Source organism: Podarcis liolepis (genome assembly GCF_965112155.1).
Source record: "Podarcis liolepis genome assembly, chromosome: W".
NCBI classification, from domain to species: Eukaryota; Metazoa; Chordata; class Lepidosauria; order Squamata; family Lacertidae; genus Podarcis; species Podarcis liolepis.
The window spans coordinates 37,796,548-37,824,288 of record NC_139568.1 but is presented as its reverse complement, the minus strand read 5'-3'; the positions used below and the strand labels follow the sequence as shown (position 1 = coordinate 37,824,288).

The following is a 27,741-nucleotide window of genomic DNA, read 5'->3' as shown; positions in this document are numbered from 1 at the left end:
CGGAAGGAAGAAGCCCCGGGGGGTAGAGGGACCCAGAGGAGGACAGTCAGGCGGAAAAGGTGGAGCAAGGCTAGGATATTAAGTTGGTGCACACGGGGCGGAGACTCAGACGGAGCTTCGCCGATCTAGCTACTAGACGTAGAGTTGCGCGCAGCAGCGTGAGAATGGAAACTGTAATTCAATAAAGACTTTTACTTAATGATCGCTGGCTAGCGTGATCCTCTGTGAGCTAGGATCTTCAAGCAGCTCTGACAGTAAGCTCCGTCTCACGATTGTGGGCATCTACAGCCTCGAGGAGGGGAGAGAAACAGGTGCCTACTAGCGAGCTCACGAACGGCAGACGACATGACGGCTGAGCAGCAGATAGAGGAACTCAGAAAAGCAGTGGCACAACTGAATGCCGAGGCTCTCGCATCCAGGAAGAGAGAGGAGGAAGCAGCTGCCGCCTGCAGGGATCTCCAGGTCAGGTTAGACGTGCTGACAAAGCAGACACCCCGGCAGGAGGGAATTGGGTTGGCGAGACGGACAGGCGGGCTGGTCTCTCACTTCGATGGGAACCTGCAACAGTATCCCAACTTTAGAGCCGACGTACTGTGCGCACTGCAACTGCTGCATAAAGACTTTAGAGATGAGCAAGAGAGAGTGGGATTCATCATGTCCCATTTGCATGGGGATGCTAGAGCATGGCTACGCAATTTATGGAGAGATAAGGATCCGGCGCTCCAGAATGCAGATGCCTTTATTAAAGCGATGGATGGGTGTTTTTTATCAAGTATTGACGTGGATCTTGCACGGAAGGAGGTGCATGGGCTGAGACAAGGGAGGGCCAGCGTCAGGCAGTATCATGCCCGCTTTTTCGCCTTGGTCAGTGCCCTGGAATGGGACAGAGATTCGGCTCCTGTAAGAGACCTCTTTTGGGAGGGGCTGCACAACTCGATTAAAGATGAGATCGCGAGGGGGGAGAGACCCCGAACCACCCAGGAGGTCGTTCAGAGGGCACTGGCAGTGGGGGTGAGGCTGGAAGGACGTCCGTGGAGCAGGGACGAAGGGCGTGGAGGGCGCGAACCAGCCAGGGGCCCCTCCTTCCTTCCCAGAGAAGCAGCGCGGGCGCAATCCACGCCTCCGCCAGGAGGAGGAGCCGAACCTATGGAGGTTGGAGGTGCAAGGGCTCAGTCAGCAACCAGAGCCCTAGCACCGGCAGCAGTGAAAGCGAAGCCTCCTAGAGGGAACAGGAAGTGTTACGTCTGTGAGGAGCCAGGGCATATGGCAAAAGAGTGTCCCCAGAGGCTCCACAAGCTTACTGCAGCCTCGGCAATGGTGACTGCAGCAACGCAGCAAGGGGGACCACAGCAGGGAAACGACGCAGTCTGGCTGGAGGAAGAGGCCCTGGGGCCCAGCCAGACGTGTTAGTGACGCAGTCCCCAGAGGTTTTACAGCCCGTGAACCCCCTCCCGCCCAAACCAGTGGTGAGGCTCACCGCATCTCTCCAGCTGCCCAATGGAATCACCACTGACGTGCCAATCACTATTGACTCAGGAAGCAATGCGGACTTTATAGGGCAGGACTTTGTCGACCGGCACGCTATACAGTTGCTGCCTGCCACGCTGCCCCTGCAGGTTGTCACGGTGGATGGCAGGGAGTTGCTAGGGGGGCAAGTGGTGAAGCAGACGCCGCCCATGGCAATGCGACTTGGAAATCACAAAGAAATCATCAGCTTCAATGTCACTCAACTATCGGATACGCCCATTGTATTGGGAATGAGTTGGCTGGACAAGCACAGCCCAACGCTGGCTTGGTACCAGAGGCAGCTGATCTTCGGCTCTTCCTTTTGTGCTGAACACTGCATCATGCCCCGGCAGGAAGGAGAGGAAGAGGAGTCACAGCTGCTGCTAGGCACGCTGCAAGCGATTCCCCACAAGTACGCAGAATTTTTGGAAGTTTTCTGCGAGAAGGAGGCAGACAGGCTACCCCCTCACAGACCATATGACTGCAAGATTGACCTGCTGCCGGGGGTGGCGCTGCCTAAGGGGAAACTGTATTCCATGTCAGAGGACGAGCTGCAGGAACTCAAACAGTTCATAGATCATAATTTGGAGCGCGGTTTCATCCGAGAGTCCAAGGCAGCGGGGGGCAGTCCAGTATTCTTTGTTAAAAAGCGAGACACGCCCCAAAAAAGACTGGTCGTGGACTATCGCATTTTAAACAATGGGACCAAGCCGTCGGACTTCCCCATGCCCCGAATCGACGACCTCCTGGCGAAGGTGCGGAAGGGAAAAGTGTTCACCAAGTTAGACCTGCGAGGGGCGTACAACCTCATTCGTATGCGGGAGGGAGATGAGTGGAAGACGGCCATGTTCACGCCACTGGGTACCTACGAATACAGAGTTATGCCCTTTGGATTGCAAAATGGCTCCCACGTTTTTCAAGCTTTCATGCATCACGTGTTGGCGGGACTTCTCTACAAGACGTGCGTCTGTTTCTTAGATGACATCCTGATCTTTTCGGAATCGCAGCAGGAGCATGACAGACACGTCAAGGAAGTGCTGACCAGACTAAAGCAACATAGGCTCTACGCCAAGCTGGAGAAGTGCCAATTTGACGTGACGGAGGTGGATTTTCTGGGCTACAAGTTGTCTGACAAGGGGCTCGCCATGGACAGCGCCAAGGTTCGCGCGGTATTGGATTGGAAGAGTCCACGCAACCGGAAGGAGGTCCAAAGGTTTGTCGGCTTTGCGAACTTCTATCGCAAGTTTATCAAGGGCTTCGCTATGCAGACAGCGGCCATCACAGACACGCTTAGCTCCAAGAAAAAGAAGTTCGTTTGGACAGAGGAGGCGGAGCAGTCCTTTCAGGCACTCAAGCGTCTCTTCGCGTCGGAAGAGCAGCTGCTTCACGTCAACCCCAGCAGGCCGATGAGGGTGGAGACAGACGCCTCGGACAGAGCCGTGGGGACGGTCCTGCTGCAAAAGGACCAGCAGGGGGTGTGGCGACCGGCAGCGTTTTACTCCAGGAAGCTCAGCAAGTCCGAGCAGAACTACACCATCTGGGACAGGGAGTTGCTGGCCATTCATGCAGCGTTTAAAGCGTGGAGGCACTTCCTGATCGGCGCCAAGCACACGGTGCAGGTTTGCACAGACCACAAGAATCTGGAGCACTGGCGCACGGCACAGTTCCTAAACCAGAGGCAGATACGTTGGGCTGAGTTTTTTGCGAACTTCGACTTCCGCATAGAGTATGTCCCGGGGGACACTAACATCATGGCGGATGCCCTCTCCCGTAAGCCACAGTATCTGGAGGACGCAACGCCAGCGGCCGCCATGCACATCTTCGCACCAACAGTATGGGCGTGCGCCGCGGCCACCGTGGACCTGGAGGCGGTGCGACGAGCGTTGCAGGATGACTCCTTCGCGCAAGCAAAGATGGCAGAGGTGCAAAGGGGCACGGCTGCGGCCGACGGTTTCCAGCTACGAGATGGATTGCTCATCCGTAAAGGGGCCATCTACGTGCCGGGAGACGACCTTCGCGCCAAGGTGCTGCAGCAGCTGCACGACGCGCCCACGGCCGGGCACTTTGGCAAGGAGAAGACGGTGGAATTAGTAGCCAGGGATTTCTGGTGGCCTGGAATGAGAGGGGAGGTCGCAGACTACGTGGCGAGGTGTGACACCTGCCAGAGGGCCAAACCAGTGCACAAACCGCCGGCCGGACTGTTGGAACCGCTGCAAACTCCGGTCGAACCTTGGGAAAGGGTGGCCCTGGACTTTGTCACGGATCTGCCCAGCTCGAGGGGCAAGACGGCAGTGCTGGTGGTGGTAGACCTGTTTTCCAAGATGGCGCATTTCATTCCGTGTGCTAAGGTGGCCACGGCGGAGCAAACCGCCAAACTGTTCATAGACCACGTGTTCAAGGTTCACGGTCTGCCACGGTCTATTCTGTCCGACCGGGGGCGGCAGTTCATCTCGAATTTCTGGCAGAAGCTGATGGGCTTCCTGAACGTCAAGATCAACCTGGCGTCGGCGAGACACCCGCAGACCAACGGGCAAGCGGAGCGGGTCAATGCCATCATGCAGCAGTACCTGAGATGTTATGCAAATCAACAGCCTGCGACGTGGGTGGATTACCTGCCGCTTGCCGAGTTCGCCTACAACAACACGAAGCACGTGTCCACGGGGGTCACGCCGTTCTTCGCCAACAACGGGAGGCACCCCAGAACCTTCCCGGGACTGGAAAGAATGGGGGAGGGGGAGCCGCAGACAGCAGATGCGTTCGCGTCGGAGCTGCAGGAAGTCCACGATCAGCTGAGGCGCCACCTGGAGCTGGCCAAGCACGCATACAAGGTACAAGCGGACAAGCACAGAAGGGTTGGCGAAGAGCTCCACGTGGGAGACTGGGTTTGGTTAGCAGCCCACGCAGTGCCGGCCAGGTCGTTGGCCAAGAAGAAACTAGGGCATAAACAACTGGGGCCCTACCAAGTCGAAGAGCAGGTCAACCCGGTAGCGTTCAGACTGGCACTTCCGGAGGGTTCCAGAATGCATCCGGTATTCCACAGATCGGTGCTCACTCCCTACAAGGCACCGCACAGGTTCCAGGAACCCGGAACGGCGCCGAGTCCGGTCAGAGACAGAACAGGGCACGCGGGAGTGGCACAGAAGGAGCGCATCAACGAAGTCACGGAGATTTTGGACTCCAGATGGGGGGAAGAGGGGGTAGAATACTTTCTCGCCAAGGAGGGCACCCCGGCCAGTGCGAACAGCTGGGTGCCGGGCTACGCCTTGGACGAACCTCTCCTCAAAGACGAGTTTCATGCCCTCTTCCCCCATAGACCTATGCCAGCAGACTTTTTCGACGACTGGCTTTTCACGCCCACGCTTTCGGCCAGCACTTTCCGGGGGTTCGACTCGGACGAGGACCCGACACAAGACGTCCGTTCCCCGGAGGGGTCACCCTCGGGATCTGCATCAGAACCCTCGTATTGGTGGGACGATAGACCAGAGGAGCAGTTCCGCAGACGGTGGCTGGAAGGCCCAGGACGAGCAACACCGCCAGGAGGAAGTGAGGGAGAGACGGACATGGACGTTTTCGGGGACGACCCTGGTTTCGAGCACGGCGGCACAGAGATGGAAGCGGAGGTGACCGTTGTCGACGAGAGCAGGGAGGAAGACCCGCGAGACTTCAGATGGAGACCCGCCACGGGAAGCGACCGATATCCGACGTTCGTCCCTTTGCAACAGCAGCCCCCAGCGCCAGCACCGGAAGGAGGGGAGGGGGGAATGGGGGGCTTCGAGGGGGGGATGGATGTCAGGGGTTTAGGAGCAGAGGCACGGGCAAGGGAGGAAACAGAGAGCGAAGGGGAGGAGGCAGAAGAAAAGATGAGTGATGACGACGACCCGAGATCTCCGAGTCTTTCCAGTGAATCAGAGGATTCACAGAAAGGAGCACCAGTGGCCAGGGCAAGGGGGGAGTCTAGGGGGGCACCCCAGGAAGATAGAGCCAGAGGGGACTCAGAGGGGAGCAGCTGGAAATCGGGACCAGCGTCACCGCCAGGAAGCAGGGAAGAGGAAAGGAGCCAGGGGGGAAGCGCTGGCAGCTCACCACAGGAGGGAGGGCATGAGTCAGGAGTGGCCACACCTCCATCGGGGAGCGAAGAAACGGTTAAGAGGAAAGTGGAAGGTTGGGCGCGCGCGCCAAGTTCAAATGCAGAGGAAGGCGGCGCAGTAAGCAGCCCCGAAAGGGAACCAGGTCCTAAAGCCCGGCGCAAGGAGGCAGGAGGGTCCGGGTCAGCGTCAGAAGAATCCCGGAAGGAAGAAGCCCCGGGGGGTAGAGGGACCCAGAGGAGGACAGTCAGGCGGAAAAGGTGGAGCAAGGCTAGGATATTAAGTTGGTGCACACGGGGCGGAGACTCAGACGGAGCTTCGCCGATCTAGCTACTAGACGTAGAGTTGCGCGCAGCAGCGTGAGAATGGAAACTGTAATTCAATAAAGACTTTTACTTAATGATCGCTGGCTAGCGTGATCCTCTGTGAGCTAGGATCTTCAAGCAGCTCTGACAGGCACCTTCCATGTTTCCGTCTCATTGGTATTGCCTGAAGTTGTGCTTTTACTATCTCCCTCTTAACAAACTCCCAGCCATCATGAACTCCCTGACATATAACGCCACTCCTCCTCCTTTCTTGTCTGGTCTGTTTCTCTGAAATAGATTGTATCCCTCCATTATTACATTCCAATCGTGGGGCTTATCCCACCAGGTTTCAGTGATGCCTATTATGCCATATTTAGTTTGCTGTACCAAGAGCTCAAGCTCATCTTGTTTATTTCCCATGCTTTGTGCATTAGTGTACAGACATTGAAGTCCATTAATGTCTCTTATTTAAGGATTTTTTCCTCCCACCACTAGGTCTGCGTGCTGTTTGCTCCATTTGGTCTATGACATTTGGATGATCATCTTCATCAATTGATAGACTCCTACCTTCAGGAGCACTGTCTCCCTCCCCCACATTAGTTAGTTTAAAGCCCTCCTGATGAGGTTTCTGAGATTTTTGGCAAAAACATTCCTCCCAATCGTTGTGAGGTGCAGCCCATCGCTTGCCAGAAGTCCATCTTCAAGAAACTGCAGTCCGTGATCTAAGAATCCAAACCGTTCCTGTTTACACCATTTGCGAAGCCAGCTGTTCACTTCCACTATTTTTCCCTCTCTCCCTGGGCCACGTCGTTCAACTGGGAGGACAGATGAGATGACAATTTGTGCATTTAATTGCTTCAATTTCCTGCCCAGAGCCTCGTAGTCTCTTTTGATCTTCTGGAGGCTATTGCTTGCAGTGTCATTGGTTCCCACATGAACCAAGAGGAAGGGGTATTTGTCAGTGGGTTTTATGATTCCTTGCAGTCATTCAGGTACATCTTGGATCTTAGCCCCGGGGAGACAGAACACCTCCCGAGACCTCTTGTCAGGCCCACAGATCACTGCTTCTGTTCCCCTCAGTAGGGAATCCCCTATCACCACTACACGCCTCCTCTTAGGTTTGGTCGGGGTTCTTCCGTGAGCTGTCCGTTCCAAGGTCGCCTGCACATTCCCTGAGGACTGACTTTGCTGCTCGTCTTCATATACCTGATCGACTGTAATGAGGGAGAGATCCTCAAATGGAGTCTGTTCTTCGTCTTCCATGCTAGGGGAGAGGACTTCAAAGCGATTGTGTATTTCTAAACAATCAGAGCGCACCCTGGGCGTCCTACTTCTTTGAGTCACGTTTCTCCATATATCTGGCACCTGTGTTGGTGAACTAGCCTCCTTCTCAGGGGAGTCCCCTGTCTCCTCCTTGGTGGAGACGGTGTGCTCTGTTGCTTCCAAGAAGAGCTCCAGCTCTCTAATTCTTTGGAGCGTAGCTACACGTTCCTCCAGTTGCTGGACTTTGTCTTTTAAAAGGGCAATCAACATGCAATTGCTGCAGGTAAAGCTGCCTGCAACCTTTGGCAAGATGGCAAACATTGCGCAGGAATCGCAGGCGACTGCAGCTGTTCCCTCCCCTTCCATCTTGAGATCGTGTCGTTGGGGGTGGCTACAGTGGCCCTCCATCTTAAAAAGCGTGAAGACAGGACAATTAACCCCCCCAAAAAAAACCTAGGTCTCCCCCAACAAACGTTTGAGACTAGCTCCCCTAAATCTAAAAGATGGATAAAACTGCGCACGCCGCCAGGCGCGCGCCGCTGCCCTGCAAGCTCTGATAAGCTCCTCCCACAGCTAATCACCTGACTCAACAGAAACCCTGCCCCCTCTGACCTTTGCACAGGGAGAGCAGCTAATCAGCCACACACACACAAGAAAACCCTTTTGCTCCTCCTTCAGCTGCTGCCCTGCAAGCTCATCAACCAGCACGACCAAGGCAGTTTCAGTCCCACGATGAAGCCTGAATCGCAAATGGAAGGGATCCAAATGGTCCGCATCCTCCACGCGTGCCTGGAGTTGTTCCGCAACCTGTTGGAAAACGCCCTGGGGAGGCTCCTTCAGATGGCAACTGAATGATGATCTGTTGAGAAGTTCATTAATTGTTAATAAGGCCCCCAAAACCCTAAAGGATTATTTTGAACTTAATATGAATCAAGGAACGGAAATAAGGGTTATTTGGGAGGCCTGCAAAGTGGTAATGAGAGGGTTTCTGATACAACAAAACACAATTAGGAGAAAGTCACAGAATGAGGCAAAAGATAAAATTATGGAACAACTAAACGATAAAGAGAAGAAGCTTAGAGGAAACCCAAAGAATTTGCAGATCCAAAAAGAAATTAAAGCCCTACAGGTTCAATATTCACAGTTAGTAAATCAAGAAATTGAATGGAAGATAAGAAGGATGGTAGATGAAGGGAACGCAGTGGATATAGCCTACCTTGATTTCAGCAAGGCATTTGACAAGGTGCCCCATGATATTCTTGTAAAGAAGCTGGTAAAATGTGGTCTTGACTATGCTACCACTCAGTGGATTTGTAACTGGCTGACTGACCGAACCCAAAGGGTGCTCATCAATGGTTCCTCTTCATCCTGGAGAAGAGTGACTAGTGGGGTGCCACAGGGTTCTGTCTTGGGCCCGGTCTTATTCAACATCTTTATCAACAACTTGGATGATGGACTCAAGGCAGTGGCGTAGCGTGGGGGGTGCAGGGGGGGCCGGCCGCACCGGGCGCAACATCTGGGGGTTAGGGTTAGGGGGCGCAAATCCACGGGTTAGGGGGCGCAAATTACTTGCCTTGCCCCGGGTGCTGACAACCCACGCTACGCCACTGACTCAAGGGCATCCTGATCAAATTTGCAGATGACACCAAACTGGACACCAATGCAATTCTGGGCTGCATCAATAGGAGTATAGCATCTAGATCAAGGGAAGTAATAGTGCCACTGTATTCTGCTCTGGTCAGACCTCACCTGGAGTACTGTGTGCAGTTCTGGGCACCACAATTCAAGAAGGACACTGACAAACTGGAACGTGTGCAGAGGAGGGCAACCAAAATGGTCAAAGGCCTGGAAACGATGCCTTAGGAGGAACGGCTAAGGGAGCTGGGCATGTTTAGCCTGGAGAAGAGGAGGTTAAGGGGTGATATGATAGCCATGTTCAAATATATAAAAGGATGTCATATAGAGGAGGGAGAAAGGTTGTTTTCTGCTGCTCCAGAGAAGCGGACACGGAGCAATGGATCCAAACTACAAGAAAGAAGATTCCACCTAAACATTAGGAAGAACTTCCTGACAGTAAGAGCTGTTCGACAGTGGAATTTGCTGCCAAGGAGTGTGGTGGAGTCTCCTACTTTGGAGGTCTTTAAGCAGAGGCTTGACAACCATATGTCAGGAGTGCTCTGATGGTGTTTCCTGCTTGGCAGGGGGTTGGACTCGATGGCCCTTGTGGTCTCTTCCAACTCTATGATTCTATGAGACAAAGAAATTTTGAATCTGCAAATAAATGTGGGAAATTATTAGCCTGGCAACTAAAGAAGAGACAAAAAGAAAGTACTATTACAAACATTGATGCAGAAGGAAAATCTGTAGAGAACCCTGCAGACATTAGAAAATGCTTTATTATAAACAACTGTATAAAAAGGATAAAGAAGATATAGGGAAAATCGAGCAATTTATAAAGACTAATGGGTTGCAACGGATTCCAGAGGATAAAAAGAATCTACTAAAAGGTTTAATTACAAACCAGGAAGTGGAACAGGCAATAAATTCAATGCAACTTGGCAAGACACCAGGACCTGATGGTCTATCAGTGAAATTTTATAAGACATTGAAAGACTGGCTCATTCAACCTCTGGTAGAAGTATCTAATTCGATTTTGGGAGGGGGCAAGCACCTGAAACCTGGAAGCAAGCTTCTATTACTCTGATTCCTAAACAGGGTCAAGATCGATCCAATGTTAAAAACTACAGACCAACCTCCCTACTCAATGTGGATTATAAAATTTTTGCAAACATACTGGCCAACAGGCTAAAGAAGGTTTTATCTGAGTATATTCATAAAGACCAGGCAGGATTTCTGCCTGGAAGACATATGAAAGACAACATTAGAAATGTTGTAGATATTTTGGAAAAGTTAGAAGCAAGAAAGAGTTGTAAAGCAATGTTAATGTTTATTGATGCAGAGAAAGCCTTTGACAATGTTTCTTGGAGTTTTGTGTTACATAATTTAGAGAGTATGGGGATAGGTCATGATTTTTTAAATGGTATTAAAGCGATCTATCTAGAACAAAAGGCCAAAATTATTGTAAATAATGTGGTTTGAGAGGAAATTAGAATTGAGAAAGGAACCAGGCAAGGGTGCTGTGATGGGATGATTAGCTGCTTGTGCGTAAAATCGTGCTCCCTCAGAGTTTGTGCCACTTCACAAACCTCTGTGTGTGACAGAGCTCCACAAACATGTCTGCCCTAGTCACTTGTAGATTCCGACAGTGGTTGTTTTCGGAATCGTCTCCAACATAAGAGCTCCTTAACGGAAACCCGCCTTCTGGACTCACGGCGTGACAGTTTCCGGCGAGGCGTGGGTCTCCCTATGGGAGCTTCAGATACCTCCCCACTGTTCTCGCTGGAAGCGTCTCTGAGCCCTCCCTCCTGCTCGCATTCCCTCAGAGATCCACTCCTCCCCCTGCTGGTTCCTGCTTCAGCTGTTGAGTCTCTTCCTTCCTCCCTGAGCCCCTCCACCACCTGTCCCTCCGATGGCAGTTCCCTGACAGGTGCCCACTTTCCCCTCTGCTGTTTATTTCAGTCCTGGAGGTCTATGATTAGAAAAGATGAACAAGTCAAAGGTATTACAGTAGGTTCGAAACAATATAAATTAAAAGCCTTTGCTGATGATCTAGTTCTGACATTACAAGATCCAGATTCCAGTGCAGTCAAAGCACTGGAGCTGATACAAGAGTTTGGTCAGGTAGCAGGATTTAAATTAAACAAGAGCAAGACCAAAGTAATTGAGAAAAATCTGGATAATGAAGAAAGAAAACTATTACAAGAAAAAACGGGCCTAGATTTTGTGAAAAAAGTTAAATATTTGGGCGTGAACCTGTCTGGGAAAAATCTGAACTTGTACAAAGATAATTATGAGAAATTATGGAATGAAATTAAGAGAGATTTGGAGATATGGTCACATTTAAAATGGTCATTTTGGGCCGGATTTCTGTGATTAAGATGAATGTGCTGCCAAAGATGATCTTCCTGTTTCAAGCCCTCCCAATTATAGATAATATGCAAAATGCTTTAAAGAATGGCAGAAAGCACTCTCTAGATTTATCTGGCAGGGGAGGAAACCTAGAATTAAATATAAATTAGTTACGGATTCTAAAGAAAGAGGGGGATTTTCCCCGCCAGATTTAAAAATCTATTTTGAAGCTGCTGCACTTTGCTGGATTAAAGAATGGATGCAACTAGAAGACACAGATCTATTAGATTTGGAGGGATTCAACAATGTGTTCGGTTGGCATGCATATTTATGGTATGACAAGGTAAAGGCCCATAATGCATTTAAAAACCATGCAATTAGGAAATCTTTGTATGTTTGTATAAAATATAAAGAACTCTTAGAAAGAAAGACGCCCAGATGGCTTTCACCAATGAAGGCAAAGGCCCAGAAAAAACTAAATATGGACACCAAATGGTTGAGATATTATGATTTATTAATAGAAGAAGGAGGAGGTTACAAATTTAAACCATTTGATCAAGTTAAAGATAAGCTAAATTGGTTACATTACCACCAGATCAATGAATTGTATAAATTGGATAAGAAAAATGGTTTTGCTTATGAAAAATCTAAGTTGGAGACCGAGTTGTTGGATACTAAAGATAAAAATTTATCTAAAATGTACAAGCTATTGTTGGAGTGGCACACAAAAGATGAACAAGTTAAATCTGTGGTGATAGATTGGGCAAGAGATGAAGAAAATAATATAATGTTTGAGGACTGGGAAAGATTGTGGAAGAAAGGGGTCAAGTTCACCGCATGTAAAGGAAAATATAATGAAAATGATGTATAGATGGATACTTGGGGATTAACATGACAGCTAAAAACGGGAATTTGTTTAAAGATAACTATGAAAAATGTTGGACGGAGGTTAAAAAAGATTTAGAGATATGGTCAAATTTGAAGCTTTCCTTGCTGGGTCAAATTGCTGCTATAAAGATGAATGTATTGCCAAGAATGTTGTTTTTGTTTCAATCATTACAAATTGTAGACAAGATGGATTGTTTCAAGAAGTGGCAGAAAGATATTTCTAGATTTGTTTGGCAGGGCAAAAAGCCCAGAATAAAATTTAAAATATTAACTGATGTTAAAGAAAGAGGGGGGTTTGCCCTGCCAGACTTTAAACTTTATTACGAATCAGCAGCTTTCTGCTGGTTGAAAGATTGGCTACTTCTTGAAAATACTGACATTTTGGATTTAGAAGGTTTCAACAATGTCTTTGGGTGGCACGCATATTTGTGGTACGGCAAGGTTAAAGCCCATAAAGCATTTAAAAACCATATTGTCAGGAAAGCATTGTTTAATGTCTGGACAAGATACAAAGACTTACTTGAAAATAGAACCCCAAGGTGGTTGTCACCAATGGAGGCGAAGGCTCAGAAAAAGCTCAATATGGAGGCCAAGTGGCCGAAATATTGGGAAATTTTGGAGCAGGAAGGAGACAAATTGAAGTTGCAGAGTTTTGAGAAACTAAAAGATAAAGTGCGAGACTGGCTTCATTATTATCAAATAAGAGAGGCCTTTAATCTAGATAAAAAAATTGGCTTCCAGGTGGAAAAATCAAAACTGGAAACAGAACTCTTAGAACCTAAAACTAAGATTTTGTCAAAGATGTATAACTTGCTGCTAAAATGGAATACTCAGGATGAAATAGTCAAATCTGCTATGATTAAATGGGCACAGGATGTTGGACATAACATTATGTTTGCTGACTGGGAACAGTTGTGGACCACTGGTATAAAATTTACGGCATGTAATGCCCTGAGAGAGAATATTATGAAAATGATCTATAGGTGGTACATGACCCCAGTCAAGCTTGCAAAAATTTATCACTTGCCTGATAATAAATGTTGGAAATGTAAAGAGACAGAAGGTACTTTCTTTCACCTTTGGTGGACGTGCCCAAAGATTAAGGCTTTCTGGGAAATAATATATAATGAATTGAAAAAGGTATTTCAATATACCTTCCCGAAGAAACCAGAGGCCTTTCTCTTGGGTATTGCCGGCCATTTGGTGCCAAGGAAGGATAGAACTTTTTTTCTGTATGCAACAACAGCAGCAAGAATACTCATCGCAAAGTACTGGAAGACGCAAGATTTACCCACTCTGGAAGAATGGCAGACGAAGGTGATTGACTACATGGAACTGGCAGAAATGACTGGCAGAATCCGAGACCAGGGAGAAGAGTCGGTGGAAGAAGATTGGAAAAAATTTAAAGACTATCTACAGAAATACTGTAAAATTAATGAATGTTAAAAGGACGTTGGATTGGAAATAAGTGGTGTTAGTAAGAAGATTAATAAAAATATGTAAACTTGGATTGATAATGAAGGGAATTATATTTTTATCATAGTTTATGATGCTGAATAAGGTTAAATGACAGAGGGCAAGAACTTGCTGAACTAAATATCTGAATTGGAATACAGAAAGGGAGGTGTGAGGAGGTCAAAAAACTAGTGAATAAGATACAATATTTGGAGGTATAATTTTTCTTTTTTCTTTTTTCTTGGGGTGGTGTCAGGGAACTGCCATCGGAGGAACAGGTGGTGAAAGGGCTCACGGAGGCTGGGAGAGACTCAGCAGCGGAAGCAGGCACCAGCAGGGGGAGAGGTGGGTCTCTGGTGGAAGGGCTCACGGAGGCTGGGGGAGACTCAGCAGCTGAAGCAGGAACCAGCAGGGGGAGAGGTGGATCTCTGAGGGAAAGCGAGCAAGAGGGAGGGCTCAGGGACACGTCCAGCGAGAACAGTGGGGAGGTATCTGAACCTCCCATAGGGAGACCCACTCCTCGCCGGAAACTGTCACACCGCGAGTCCAGAAGACGTGTTTCCGTTAAGGAGCTTTTATGCTGGAAACGATTGCGAAAGCAACCACTGTCGGAATCTGCAAGTGACTAGAGCAGCCATGTCTGAGGGGCTCCGTCACAGACAGAGGTTTGTGAACTTGCACAGACTCTGAGGGACTACGCTTTTACGCACAAGCAGCTCATCATCCCATCACAGCATTCCGACAGTCTTTGTAAGCTGTTTGTGCAGGAGAAGGCATCATGAGTGACCCAGCCGGAACCGGAGAAGCAGGAGTTGGAGCTGGTCCAAGCTTGGAAGAAAGGTACCGGGCGTTGGAGATCCAACTGGCGCTGCAGACGGCGAGGCTTGAGGAGAGAAGGGCTCAGGATGCAGACAAGAAGGGGAAAGCCACCCAGTTCACCAGAAAGGTACCAGGATTGGTGCAGAAGTTTGGGGGGGGACCCCAAGGACTACCATGCCTTTAGAACAGAGATGCAATATGCCCTCAATGTGCAGTTTGATGAATTCCCTGACGAGGAATCGCGAGTGGCTTTCGTGATTGGGCATCTTGAAAGGGGGGCGAGGGACTGGGTTAGACCCCTGATGGCAACGCATAATGACGTCCTAAAGGACACAATGAAGTTCTTTCGTGCAAAGGATCTCATGTTTTCCAGCGATATTGAGCAGGGAGTGGTGCGCAGACAGCTAATGGCTTGCAAGCAGGGGAGCCGATCTGTCCGTGAGTACTGGACTGAGTTCACCATGCTGGTTCACAGATTGGGGTGGGACTTATCGGCGGAACCCATTCAAATGCTATTTGAAGAAGGCCTTGCTTCGGCTGTGAAAGACGAACTTTCCCGGAGTCCCAGGGCGGTTTCTATGGATCAGCTGACCAAATCTGCGCTGACCATAGGAGCGCGCCAGGAGACGAGAGCCTTGGAGAGGCGGGAAGGGAAGGGGGAACGTTGGAAGGAGTTCCGCATTCCAGACATTCCAGAGCCAGCTTTCCCGCCGGCAGAGCCGATGGAAATCGGAACAGCGCGCGCAGTTTCAAAGCCCAGTGAGGGGGGGAAGAAGGAGGGAAAAGGCACCCGGAAATGCTATCTCTGCCAACAGCCAGGTCACTTTGCCAGAGTCTGCCCCCAGAGGAAGGAATGGCAAGGGGTGGTGGGAGCTGTTGAGGGAGGAGTGGAGGAAATACCGGAGCAAGTAAAAGCCAACGCCTGGTTGCCACCGTCGGGGCACAGCAGCCAGGCCAAAGAGCAGTGAAGTGCCCACGCCAGAACCTCCTAAACCTGCCCTAGTGATAGAAGTGTCGCTAGAGCTGCAAAACGGACACCCCCTAAAGATAAAGGCGCTGTTGGACTCAGGCAGCTCCTGCAATTTCATGAGCAAAGAGTTTGCAGCTGAACACCAGATACAGACGATCCCTTTAAGCAACCCCCTGCAGGTGACCACGATCGATGGCAGGGAGTTGTTGGGAGGAGAAGTCAGCTTGCAGACCGTCCCAATGATAATGAAGGTGGCAAGGCACACAGAACTGATAGCGTTTAATATGGCCACCTTGGGAGGGGCTCCCATTATTTTGGGGATGAGCTGGCTGGCGTTACATGATCCGCTGGTGGGCTGGCATCAGAGAGTGGTTTCCTTTGGTTCCGCACATTGCTTAGAACACTGCAAGGAGGGAAAGGGTTCAGCAGGAGCCCAAGCTACCCTAGCAGGGACGGAAGTAACGGAGAAAGTGAAGGTACCACGACAATACGCAGATCTCAGCGACGTGTTCAGTGAAAGGGAAGCTGACCAACTACCCCCGCATAGACCCTTTGATTGTCAAATCAATTTACTCCCTGGGGCACAGCTCCCTGTAGGCAAGTTGTATGCCATGTCAGACAGAGAGATGCAGGAGCTAAGAGAGTTCATTGACAAGAACCTGAAGAGAGGTTTCATCAGAGAGTCAAGAGCGGTGGGAGGTAGCCCAGTGTTTTTTGTGGATAAAAAAAAACACGGACAAGCCGAGACTTGTGTGTGACTTCAGGGCTTTAAACGCAGTGTCAGAACCACTGGCCTTCCCTATGCCTAGGATTGACGACATTTTGACCAGGGTGCGGAAGGGAAAGATTTTCACAAAGCTGGACCTAAGGGGGGCGTACAACCTGATACGTATAAGAAAAGGGGATGAATGGAAAACCACCATGTTCACCCCTTTGGGGGCCTTTGAATATTTAGTAATGCCCTTCGGTCTACAAGCAGGCTCGGCGTGCTTCCAATCGTTTATGAACCACGTACTGGGGTCTTTGCTTTACAAGAATTGCGTGGCCTTCCTAGATGACGTGTTGGTGTATTCTGAGAATGAGGAGCAGCATGTGAGAGACGTCAGAGAAGTGTTGAGCAGGCTGCAAGCCAACCGGCTGTGGGTGAAACTGGAGAAGTGTCAGTTTCATACCAAGGAGGTGGAATTCCTGGGGTACCGCCTGTCAGACAAGGGATTGGCTATGGATCCCGGAAAGGTCCAGGCAGTGCTGGAATGGAAAACACCCAAAACAAAGAAGGATGTGCAGAGGTTCCTAGGGTTTGGGAACTTTTATCGTAAGTTCATCCAAAATTTTGCGCACCTGACGGCGCCCATTACGGACTGTCTCAGCAGTAAGAAGAAATTTGTTTGGACTGAGGAGGCGGAGCGAGCATTTGAGGAACTAAAAAGGGCCTTCGCCTCGGAAGAACAACTCCTGCATGTGGATTTACAAAAACCGATGAGAGTGGAAACTGACGCATCAGACAGAGCGATTGGGGCGGTGCTTCTGCAGCCAGGGAAGGAGGAGTCAGAGTGGAGACCGTGTGCCTTTTTTTCGCGAAAGCTGAACAAACCCGAGAGGAACTACACGGTGTATGACCGAGAACTACTTGCCATTCATGAGGCTTTCCGGAGATGGAGGCACCTGATAATTGGCGCACAACACAAGGTGCAAGTGTGCACTGACCACAAGAACCTAGAGTATTGGAGAACGGCCTGAGTGCTCAACCAACGGCAGTTGAGATGGGCTCAGGAGTTCTCCAAATTTAACTTTGAGATTTGTTACGTGCCAGGCCCAGAGAACATTAGGGCGGACGCTCTCTCACGCAAACCTGAATATTTGGAGGGGGAGGGAGCACCCGAAGAAAGACCATGGGAAGCAGTGGCAATAGATTTCATGACTGATCTGCCAAAGGCCAGAGGGAAAACAGCCATCATGGTTGTGGTAGACCTGTTAACCAAAATGGCCCACTTTATAGCCTGCTCACATGCTGTCACGGCAGAAGAAACAGCTAAATTGTTTGTAGAAAATGTGTTTAGGTTGCATGGCGCCCCCTTGAGGGTGGTTTCAGACCGAGGGAAACAATTTACTTCCAGGTTCTGGAGGAAGCTCATGAGCTTACTGCATGTAGAGGTTAATTTCTCAACTGCCCGGCATCCAGAAACCAACGGGCAGGCGGAAAGCTATGTTATGTCAATGACAGAGAGAATGATTGGGTGGAGAAGCTGGCGTTGGCGGAATTTGCCTACAACAATGCGGAGAACGTGTCCACAGGGATGAGCCCCTTTTTGGCTAATTACGGGTGCCATCCCAGGGCTTTCCCAGGGGGGGAAGGGGAGAGATGGAGCGTTCCAGCTGCCGAACAGTTCGTAGAAGAAATGGAAGCGATCCATCGTCAGCTCCAACTGAACTTAGACAGGACCAAGGAGGAATATAAGAGGCAGGCAGACAAAAACAGAAGAGAAGGTGAAACCATTAGGGTGGGGAACCAGGTGTGGCTGTCAACCCAGGGGATACCATTCAAAGGGGGTTGTAAGAAGTTAAGACCCAAAAGATTGGGTCCATTTGAAGTCACGCAACAGGTCAACCCAGTGGCTTTCAGACTCCGGTTACCGAACCACATGAAGCGGTGCAGCTTCATGGGTGCACAGTTTTCCACAGGTCGTTGCTGTCACCGTATAAAGGGGACAGAGAAGGGAGGGTCACTCGGGGACCAGCAATGGAGGAAAGGGAACACAGCTACCATGTAGCGGAGATCCTCGATTCCAGGTGGAAGGGAGATCAAGTAGAGTATTTGGTAATGTAGGAAGGGGAACCGGAGTCGGAAAACACCTGGGTCATGGCAGAGGATGTCAATGACGAGGTTTTAATAGAAACTTTTCATCAGAGGTTCCCACGTAAACCTCAGCCTGTAGCGAGGTTCCGGAGGGAATACTTTGCCACCACCAACGAAGAAGAGGAGTTGGAGGGGTTCACAGATTCCGAGGAGGAGGAGGATTCAGCGAGCCGGAACGGCGACCGATGGAGGGAAATGTTTGAGATGTCTGAAGATGAAGAGGATTCGTTTCGGGGTTTTACCTCCTCACCGCCCAGAGGAGAGGGAACGGGAGGGGGTGAAGGGGGCCCTGGAGGGGAGGTGGATGTCAGGGAACTGCCATCGAAGGAACAGGTGGTGGAAGGGCTCACGGAGGCTGGGGGAGACTCAGCAGCGGAAGCAGGAACCAGCAGGGGGAGAGGTGGATCTCTGAGTGAAAGCGAGCAAGAGGGAGGGCTCAGGGACACGTCCAGCGAGAACAGTGGGGAGGTATCTGAACCTCCCATAGGGAGACCCACTCCTCGCCGGAAACTGTCACGCCGCGAGTCCAGAAGACGTGTTTCCGTTAAGGAGCTTTTATGCTGGAAGCGATTCCGAAAGCAACCACTGTCGGAATCTGCAAGTGACTAGAGCAGCCATGTCTGAGGGGCTCCGTCACAGACAGAGGTTTGTGAACTTGCACAGACTCTGAGGGACTACGCTTTTACGCACAAGCAGCTCATCATCCCATCACAGGTGGGTTGGTGCTTGTTATGACTTCCTTTTCTTTTTGGTAACTATCTTTTTGTTGAATCTCTGTTTTGCTTTGTATTTCTTATTACTCTTGAATTCTTTTTTTCCTGTGCTATGTATTTTATGTTTAAAACCGGTTTAAAATTTGTTTATGAAATCTAATAAAAATATCTTAAAAAAAGAAAATGATGTATAGATGGTATTTGACTCCTGTAAAATTAGCAAAGATATATCATAATTGTGACAATATATGTTGGAAATGTAAAGAAAAGAAAGGAATTTTTTATCATATGTGGTGGACCTGTCCCAAGGTGAAAGACTTCTGGGAAAAGATTTATAATGAATTGAAAAAAAATGTTGAAATATACATTTATAAAGAAACCAGAGGCCTTTCTTCTTGGAATAACAGGTTTGGAATTACCCAAGAAAGATGTTAAATTATTTTTGTATGCCACAACTGCTGCTCATATTTTGTTAGCTAAAAAGTGGAAAACCCAAGAATTACCAATGATAGAAGAATGGCAGATGAAGATGATGGATTTTTCGGAGCTAGCCAACCTAACCGGAAGAGTCTGCGACCAGAAGGAGGAGGAGTATCAGGAAGAGTGGATTAAATTTAATGATTATCTAGTTAAATTTGTTAAGTTAAATTAACTGAAAACAGATTGCAGATACTTGATTGGCTTAGGATTTTATTTATGTTAAGTGATGAATTAATATGTTTAATTCCATAAGGTTAGGATCTAAGGATGTTAATGTTGAAGTTAAATTTCATAAGAATTGGGATTTGGAAAACTGTTAAAAGGACATGCAATGAAATTCAACCAAGGGGAAGTGAGGAAGTCACTTAACAAAGTTAGTAAGTGTAATTTTCAATAAGGCTATGATTTATGTTTGTTGTCTCCCTGTTTGAAAAGATAAGAAGCTTGGGATTCTCCCCGCAGATCTTGATAGCGGCAGGATATGAGAGAGCCAGAAGTCAAGTGCTTCAACGCATTAGGGACATAGAGCTGCAATGTCATATGGGCAAAATGGATAAACATGCCATAATTAGAGACTTTGGGAGAGGGTTCTCACCCGCAAATTATTTGGCTGATTTACAAATACCTAAGTACAGACACTCCTTTACCCTGGCCAGATTTAACGTTCTGCCCTCTGCCCTGCTGCTAGGCAGATTTGAGGGCAAACCATATGAGTCACGTGTTTGCCCATGTGGCTCATCGGAAGTGGAAACAAGTCTGCATGTATTGCTGCACTGTAGTTACTACGAGGATCTACGTTTGACCTTTATTGCCCCAGTTCTACAAAAGCTTAAAAATGAACCAGAACTCCAACGTATGAGAGCCTTGATAGAAGATAAGGTTCCTGAAATTACGATCAATGTGGCCAAATTTTGTGTAGCCGCTATTAGGCGCAGGAAACAAGAGCTTTCCAATGTCAAAATGCAGGCGAAGGCAAATACTTAATTTTATTTATGCTGTCTAATTTTAAATTGCAGTTATGTATCAAAATTGTCCTTTGTTTTTTCCGGTGTTATGCTTCGCTGACTAGCTGTACGAGTTAATCTGGTCTGTGACCGTTTAATAAAGAGGAAAGCATTCACCACCCATCTCCCAGCCCAGCACTTCCCGGCTTGCTTTTATGAGCCAGGATGGGCTGTCAAGGAGACAGGTGGTTGGTTTCACTTGTCCAAGCAGCCTGTCCACATCCTCGGAGGTAACAGATTGGACTTGATCCCACGCAACTTGACTAGACAGGACTCTAGCACTCTCCCGCCCCGGCCCTGCTGCCACGGTGGAGTCTACCTCTTCCCGAATCTGAGTGACTTTATCCTTCCTGGTGTCCCCTTTAATCCCTCTTCAAAGAATAAAGACACAAGAGTCTTTCTGAGTAAAGTAACAAAATGTTTACTCACATTTCAGTTCATTTGATCCCTGAAAGGCAGGCTTTACTTGGTAGTTACACAATAAAGAGTCTGAGTTCATCTCATATGGAGACTGAACTCATGTGCTGCTGGCTGAGAGCCAGCAGACAGCAAAATTACATTAAGACAACAAAATGGATGGAGGAGAGCAGCATGGCAGCAAAAGATAAACAAGAGAATAGAAAGCAAGTGAAGCAAGACAAACAAGACTGAGAAAATGGCTGCATGACTCGGCACTTTTATGGAGTCAGCCAGAGCGATGCCCATCTCCTAGGTCACATGCAGGGGAGGGATGCTCCACACCAGTGGAAGAGGACGTTACCCTGACTGGATGTCCCTCTGCCTGTGCCCACGCTAGGGAAATAAGGAATGTTGCATTTGACTGCACCAATGGATTACATCCCACAGGGATATTGTGCTGAGCTATCAGTATACAGACGCTTTACTGACTACCATCAACAAATAGGGAAGATCCCTGCCCCAGGGAACCAACAATGTACCGTACATTTTAGCAACAGGGAAACAACAGAGGGAAGTTTTTATTTCATTAAATAATAAGTTCAGGGAAGTGAGAGATAAGGCTAACAAGGGATGACTACGCACAAGCGTAGTCTCATTTGCTTGGGATGTACTGCAGCAGCATGCAAGGCCTCACAAGCGACATCACTTTTGGAGGAAGACAGGGGGGATACTTACAGTGCTTTTGTACACCAGGAATGAGAAACCCATGGTCCTCCAGATGATGCTGGACGGTATCCCGCATCATCGCTGCCAACAGGCCATACTGCCTGGGACTGATGGGAGCTGAAGTCCAGCAGCATCTGGAGGGCCTATTGCACACTGAATGCAGTATTTCAACAACTTAATCATGACTCAATTGAGAGTAAACTTCACCTCCAGTAACTTGACTGACACTCTGCTGAATCAAGAGGCCCAGTTAAAGGGATTTTAATGCCGTTCAAGGCTTGTGAAATTCTTACCTATTTTCTCCAAATTCTTTCTCCAGCTGGCTCAGGATCCTTCTTTTCTGAGCACTGCATGGGGTGATGATCCCAATGTTGCGAAAGCTGATGTCTCTCTTTTTGCTCTTAATTAACTTCATTAATTCTATTACCAGCTTAACTTCCTGGAGATTAATGAAGGAACTGAACAAGAAAGAAATAGAAGGGGAGGGAGAAAGGGATGAGCTGAAGGCCTTGTATTTGGATGTGTGCCTCATTTTAAAAGTTATCACAGATTCTCTCTCTTAGGGTTCTTTTGGGACATACACTCAAAGAACTGTAGAGTTGGAAGGGACCCCAAGGGTAATCTAGTCCAACCCCCCTGCAATGCAGGAATTCCAACTAAAGCACTCATGACAGATGGCCATCCAACCTCTGCTTAAAATCCTCCAAGGAAGGAGAGTCCACAGTCACCTGAGGGAGTCCATTTCACTGTCAAGCAGCTCTTACTGTCATAAAGTTCTTCCAGGTATATAGTTGGAGTCTCCTTTATTGTAACCTGAAGCCATTGGTTTGAGTCCTACCGTCCAGAGAAGGAGAAAACAAGCTTGCTCCATCCTCCATGGGACAGCCCTTGAAATATTTGAAGATGAGGGTCATATCTCCTCTCAGTCTCCTCTTTACCAGGCTAAACATACCAAATTCCCTCAATGGTTCCTCATAAAACTTGGTTTCCAGACCCTTGATCTTCTTGGTCACCCTGCTCTGCACGTTCCAGCTTGTCATCACCCTTCTTAAATTGTGGTGCCCAGTACGAGACATCGTATTCCAGGTGTGGTCTGACCAAGGCAGAATAGAGTGGTACTATTACTTTCCTTGACCTGGACACTAGACTTCTGTTGATGCAGTTTAGAAGATCATTATATTTTTTTGCTGCTGCATCACACTGGTGACTCATGTTAAGCTTGTGATCTACTAAGACACATACTACTAACAATGCCTTGTTAGTAATATAAGATGGTGTCCCCCATCTTATATTTGTGCCCTGAACAGTGCTAGATAACCTCAAAGATTGCTTCAATCTTAGCATTTTTAAAAACTCTTAAGTGTGCCCACCCACCAACAGCTAAGGAGAACATGGCCACAAAAGCTGCCACATGCTCTTATTGTGGTGGAAAGTGGGAAAACACCACATCATGATTGCTGCAGCCTTCCCATTGGGACATCTGGTTGCTCACTGTGAGGACAGGATGTGGGATTTGATGGGATTCTGGCCTGATCCAGCAAGCAAGCTCTTCTTATGTTCTTGATCAAATCAATCTGTGGCAGGTAAGTTACCCAAAGATCAGATTGTGAAGCTGAGACTCCAATACTTTGGCCACCTCACGAGAAGAGAAGACTCCCTGGAAAAGACCCTGATGTTGGGAAAGATGGAGGGCACAAGGAGAAGGGGACGACAGAGGACGAGATGGCTGGACTCTGGCACATTCTGCTGCGCCACTGCGCTCCTGTGCCTAGCTCTCTCTTAGCTTCGTCTCAGCACAGTCTCCGCAGCGGTGGAAACTATTGCAGTGTGTGGGTAATAAACCAGACTGTACGCAGGCCTCTTGCTTATCTCCAACAGTCTTTAATCGTGTAGCAAAACAACATAAATCAGCCCGGCAAAAGAGCACACATCTTTCACCTCTTGGTCAAAACCGAAAGAAAACTCACACACAGAGAACACTTCCGCATGTGAACATAACCACGCCTCAGAATGTGAGACGTCACTCAGAACTGTTTAACCCTGTAAGTTCTGATTCTCTTCACACCCCCTCTCGTCTCGCATCCTGAGGGAAACTGTGAACACACATCTACAGACCTCTTTGAGTTCAACTCCCTTCCCATTGCCTTTTGCCCCTTTCTGGCTTCTGTCTCAGGCAACTGTTGAACCTCCTCAAAACTCCCAGGTTCACACTGTGCGAATCCAACCCACGCACTGGTGACCTGAAACCTCTCAGATGGCACCCCCTTTGTTGTGCATGCGGAACGTCTGAGCACAGTCTCAGGTGCTCCTTCTGACCCACTGGGGCCAGCAAGTGTGTCTCCTACATCAGAAGACTCCCCCTCTGACTTACTGCGTCTTCGGGCTTTCTGCACTTTGCTAACGGGAGATGAAGGCTCACTCTTGGGCTCTCTTTTAACAACCTGTGGAGATGCCCAACCCTGTTCCTGACCCTGTTCAGAGACCTGGTCCTCATCAACAGGTTCAGCTTCTGGCTCTCCCTCCTCCTCAGAATCAGACAGACATTCTGAGAGAACGTCAGGACTCTCTTGGAGCCTTGACCAACCATTCTGCTCACAGAACTCAGCATGTTTGCTGATCAGAAGCTTGGACTGATCACCTTCTGGATATGCAAACCTCCACCCCTTTGTCGCAGTCTCATATCCACATTTTCTGGAACCTCGGATCACCTTCCTTCCGTTGCGCCTTTGGCACAAGCACCCAGGCTTCACAACCAAACACACGGAAGAAATGCACCTGCGGTTTTTTCCGGTGCAACAAGAAAAATGGTGTGTCACCTATAACAGAGTTATAGGACCTGTTCATCGTAAAGTTGGCCGCCCTCCAAGCCTCCCCCCAAAAACTCTGAGGCAAACCGGAGTCAAACAGTAGAACGTCAGCAGCTTCAGCCAGTGTTCTACTCCTGTGCTCCGCCACGCCCCTCTCCTGAGGAGAAGTAGCACCCGTCACCCTGTGACGTATTCCCTTTTGGCGGAAAAAACCCTGCAGAGCAGACCCAGTAAACTCTGCACCTCGGTTGCTCTCGAAGCCCTGAACCTTGGTGGAGAACTGTAGTTCCACCGCCGCAACCCAGTCTTTGATCAGTTGCGCTGCCTCGCTTTGCTGCTTCAGCGAGAAAAACCAGCCATTCTGGCTAAAATCATCTATCAGCGTCAGCACATACCTGGCCCCGCCCAGACTCGGCCTTGGCATGGGCCCACAAAGGTCTGTGTGCACAAGCTCAAAAGGTTTTGTGGTTACCCTCTCCTTTCTGGGATAACTGCACCTTTTTACCTTTGCCCTTTTGCATGCCCTACAATCTAGGGATTTACCACATGCTTTCAGTTTGCAACCTTTAGTGCATTGGGGCAACTTCTGGACATCTTCCAAACTGCTGTGCGACATTCTCCTGTGCCACAAGTGAACACAAGAATCGTGAACGGGAACATTAGCACACTTCGCCTGTGCTGTCTCGGTGTCCCCCTTACCCTCCAGAGGTGTCTCCAGAACAAAGAGGTTGTTCTGACATGCAACACTGACCAGTTGTCTCCCACCCCTGGAAATGGAACAAACATCATTTGCAAAGCAAACCTTATAACCCTCCTTTACAAGAGCAGGTACAGATAATAGACAACAATGCATCTCTGGCACAACGTAGACTTCCAGCTCCGCCTGTAAAAAAGAAACAAACACATTTCCCACAGAAGACAAAAGTCTCTGTGACCCATCAGCAAAAACAACTGTTTTCCCAGTTGAAACAGCTCTGCAGTTCAGCATTTCGCCACTAGGTGGCGCTGGCATCAGGTGATGGCTGGCTCCTGAGTCGATGACCCAACGCAGCATTCTGCCCTCACTGGAGTTGTCCTGTAGCGTTGCCATGGAGGCAGTTAGGTGATAAGAACCGTCTTCACTCCCTGAGTCATGTCCTCCCTTCGCATTCCCACGCTGGCCTCCTCTCCTGGACTGGCTGCCATGGAAACCTGACTGACTGCCATGGGAAGCGACCTTGGAGACATCCTGCCCGGCCTCTCTGGCTCTCCGTGGACAGGAACGACGCAGATGGTTGACTGACCCACAGACAAAACATCGACGAATGGAAAAAGCCTGAACTGTGTCTTCTGCTGGTCTGGCCCCCCCTTTCCTGCAACCGGCAGGGCTCTCTGTGCCAGCTCAGCCCTCTCTGACACGGCGTTCCTGTTCGTCACACAAGCGTCCAGTGGTATGGATCTTTGCCCCAGCTGTGGTCCTGTGGTGCACTCTCTCTAGTGCCTGGTAGGCCTCATGAGCAGTCTCAAGCCCTTCCACCAAAGGTAGCTGTGAGCCCTCCAAACTGAGCACTATAGCTCCCAGGGCTTTCTGGTTTCGCCTCTGTGAGGCCTGAGCAGCTGCTACGTCTGCTGCCGCTGCACCGGCTGCAGCTTGCTGTGGGAGCTCTTGGACTGCACCCCACAGACCCTTGGCTACCAGCCAGGCCTTCAGCTTCCTGCTCCACTCCTCCCAATTTTTCCCATTTAATTTTTCGAAAGGGACGGTGTATGATTCCTGGCTGTCCGCCATCTTCTCCCCCGAGGCTGAGCCTACTCACGTAACAGCAGCTCCTCCTGGCACCCGGTCCTGAAGATGAGATCCTCCCCAGCGAGCTCCGCTGCCTCAAACGTTAGGCAGGGCTCCAGCTGGCTTCCACACACACCGGCATGACGTGGCAACAGCTTCCAAAGCTTGGCTGACTTCCATAACCTGTGGCTTTATGATGGCGTCTGGCACATTCTGCTGCGCCACTGCGCTCCTGTGCCTAGCTCTCTCTTAGCTTCGTCTCAGCACAGTCTCCGCAGCGGTGGAAACTATTGCAGTGTGTGGGTAATAAACCAGACTGTACGCAGGCCTCTTGCTTATCTCCAACAGTCTTTAATCGTGTAGCAAAACAACATAAATCAGCCCGGCAAAAGAGCACACATCTTTTGCCTCTCGGTCAAAACCGAAAGAAAACTCACACACAGAGAACACTCCCGTATGTGAACATAACCACGCCTCAGAATGTGAGACGTCACTCAGAACTGTTTAACCCTGTAAGTTCTGATTCTCTTCACATGGACAGTGTTCTTGAAGCTAAGAACATGAGTTTGACCAAACTGCGGGAGGCAGTGGAAGACAGGCGTGCCTGGCGTGCTCTGGTCCATGGGGTCATGAAGAGTCGGACACGACTAAACAACAACAACAACAAGTTACCCAAATTGTCCACCAAGCCAGAGTTCCACACCACACAGCAGACCTTTCAAATGTAGCAGGGATGACACCATATACCTGTAGTCCAGCAACAATCTGGATTTATAACAGCACCTCTGGGAGGGAAACAGGTTTCCCCATTCCTGTCCTACAATAGAGTTCAGGACTAAATCAGGGGTGGTGCACCTTTTGTTGGGACTCCCAACTCTCATAGATCAGGGTGGGGATGGTAAGAGATTGCAGACCAGCCATGAGCTCCTTACTCTAGGATGAGAGAGGGACCCTTGGGGTGGGGGGCTAAGCAGGGCTCTTTAGCTTTTTCTGAGGGCTGGATTAGATGGCCAGTGTGTGGCTAGGGAACATTAGGAAAGGAATGAAAAATAAAACTGCCAACATCACAATGCAGTTACACAAATCTACAGTGAGACTGCATTTGGAATACTATGTAGAGTTTTGGTCGCCTCCTCAAAAAGGAAAAGGTTCAGGAAAAGGGCAGCCCAAATGATGAGGGGGATGGAGTGACTCCCCTATGAGGAAAGGTGGCAGCATTTGGGACTTTTTACTTTAGAAAAGAGGCGACATGATAGAAGTGTATGAAATTACACATTGTGTTTTAAGTTTTCATTGTTTTTATCTGTTAACTTGCTTTGAGATTTGTTTGTGTATATATAAAGGCAATATATACTGAACAGAAGGCTAAATTGATTGTTAACAATGTGATTACGGAAGAAATAGGGATAACCAAGGGTACAAGACAAGGGTGTCCACTTTCACCACTGTTATTCATCATGGTCCTGGAAGTCTTTCTAAAAACTATAAGGGAAAATGAGGTAATAAAAGGGGTGGCAGTAGGCCGGAATGAATTTAAGGTTAAAGCCTTTGCCAATGATCTGGTCTTAACGGTGGAAGAACCTTTGGAAAGTGTTAAAAAGATACTTATAGAGGTGGAAAGATTTGGTCAAGTGGCAGGATTTATATTGAATAAGAAAAAGACTAAAATAATTGCTAAGAATATGGATCAAGATACAATAGGAACAATGCAACAACAAATGGGTATAGAA

The 27,741-nt window shown here is 48.8% G+C and overlaps 1 protein-coding gene across 1 annotated transcript in view; it reads right to left on the bottom strand.

Annotated features, from left to right (window-relative positions):
* Window positions 1-27,741, bottom strand: part of LOC310697767 (putative helicase senataxin) — a 41,243-nt gene that overhangs the window by 10,718 nt on the left and 2,784 nt on the right. Inside the window, exon 2 of the mRNA XM_083484426.1 lies at window positions 21,733-21,897. Coding sequence (XP_083340552.1) covers window positions 21,733-21,854 — 122 coding nt within the window. The 5' untranslated portion in view covers window positions 21,855-21,897. The remainder of the gene's footprint in view (window positions 1-21,732; window positions 21,898-27,741) is intronic.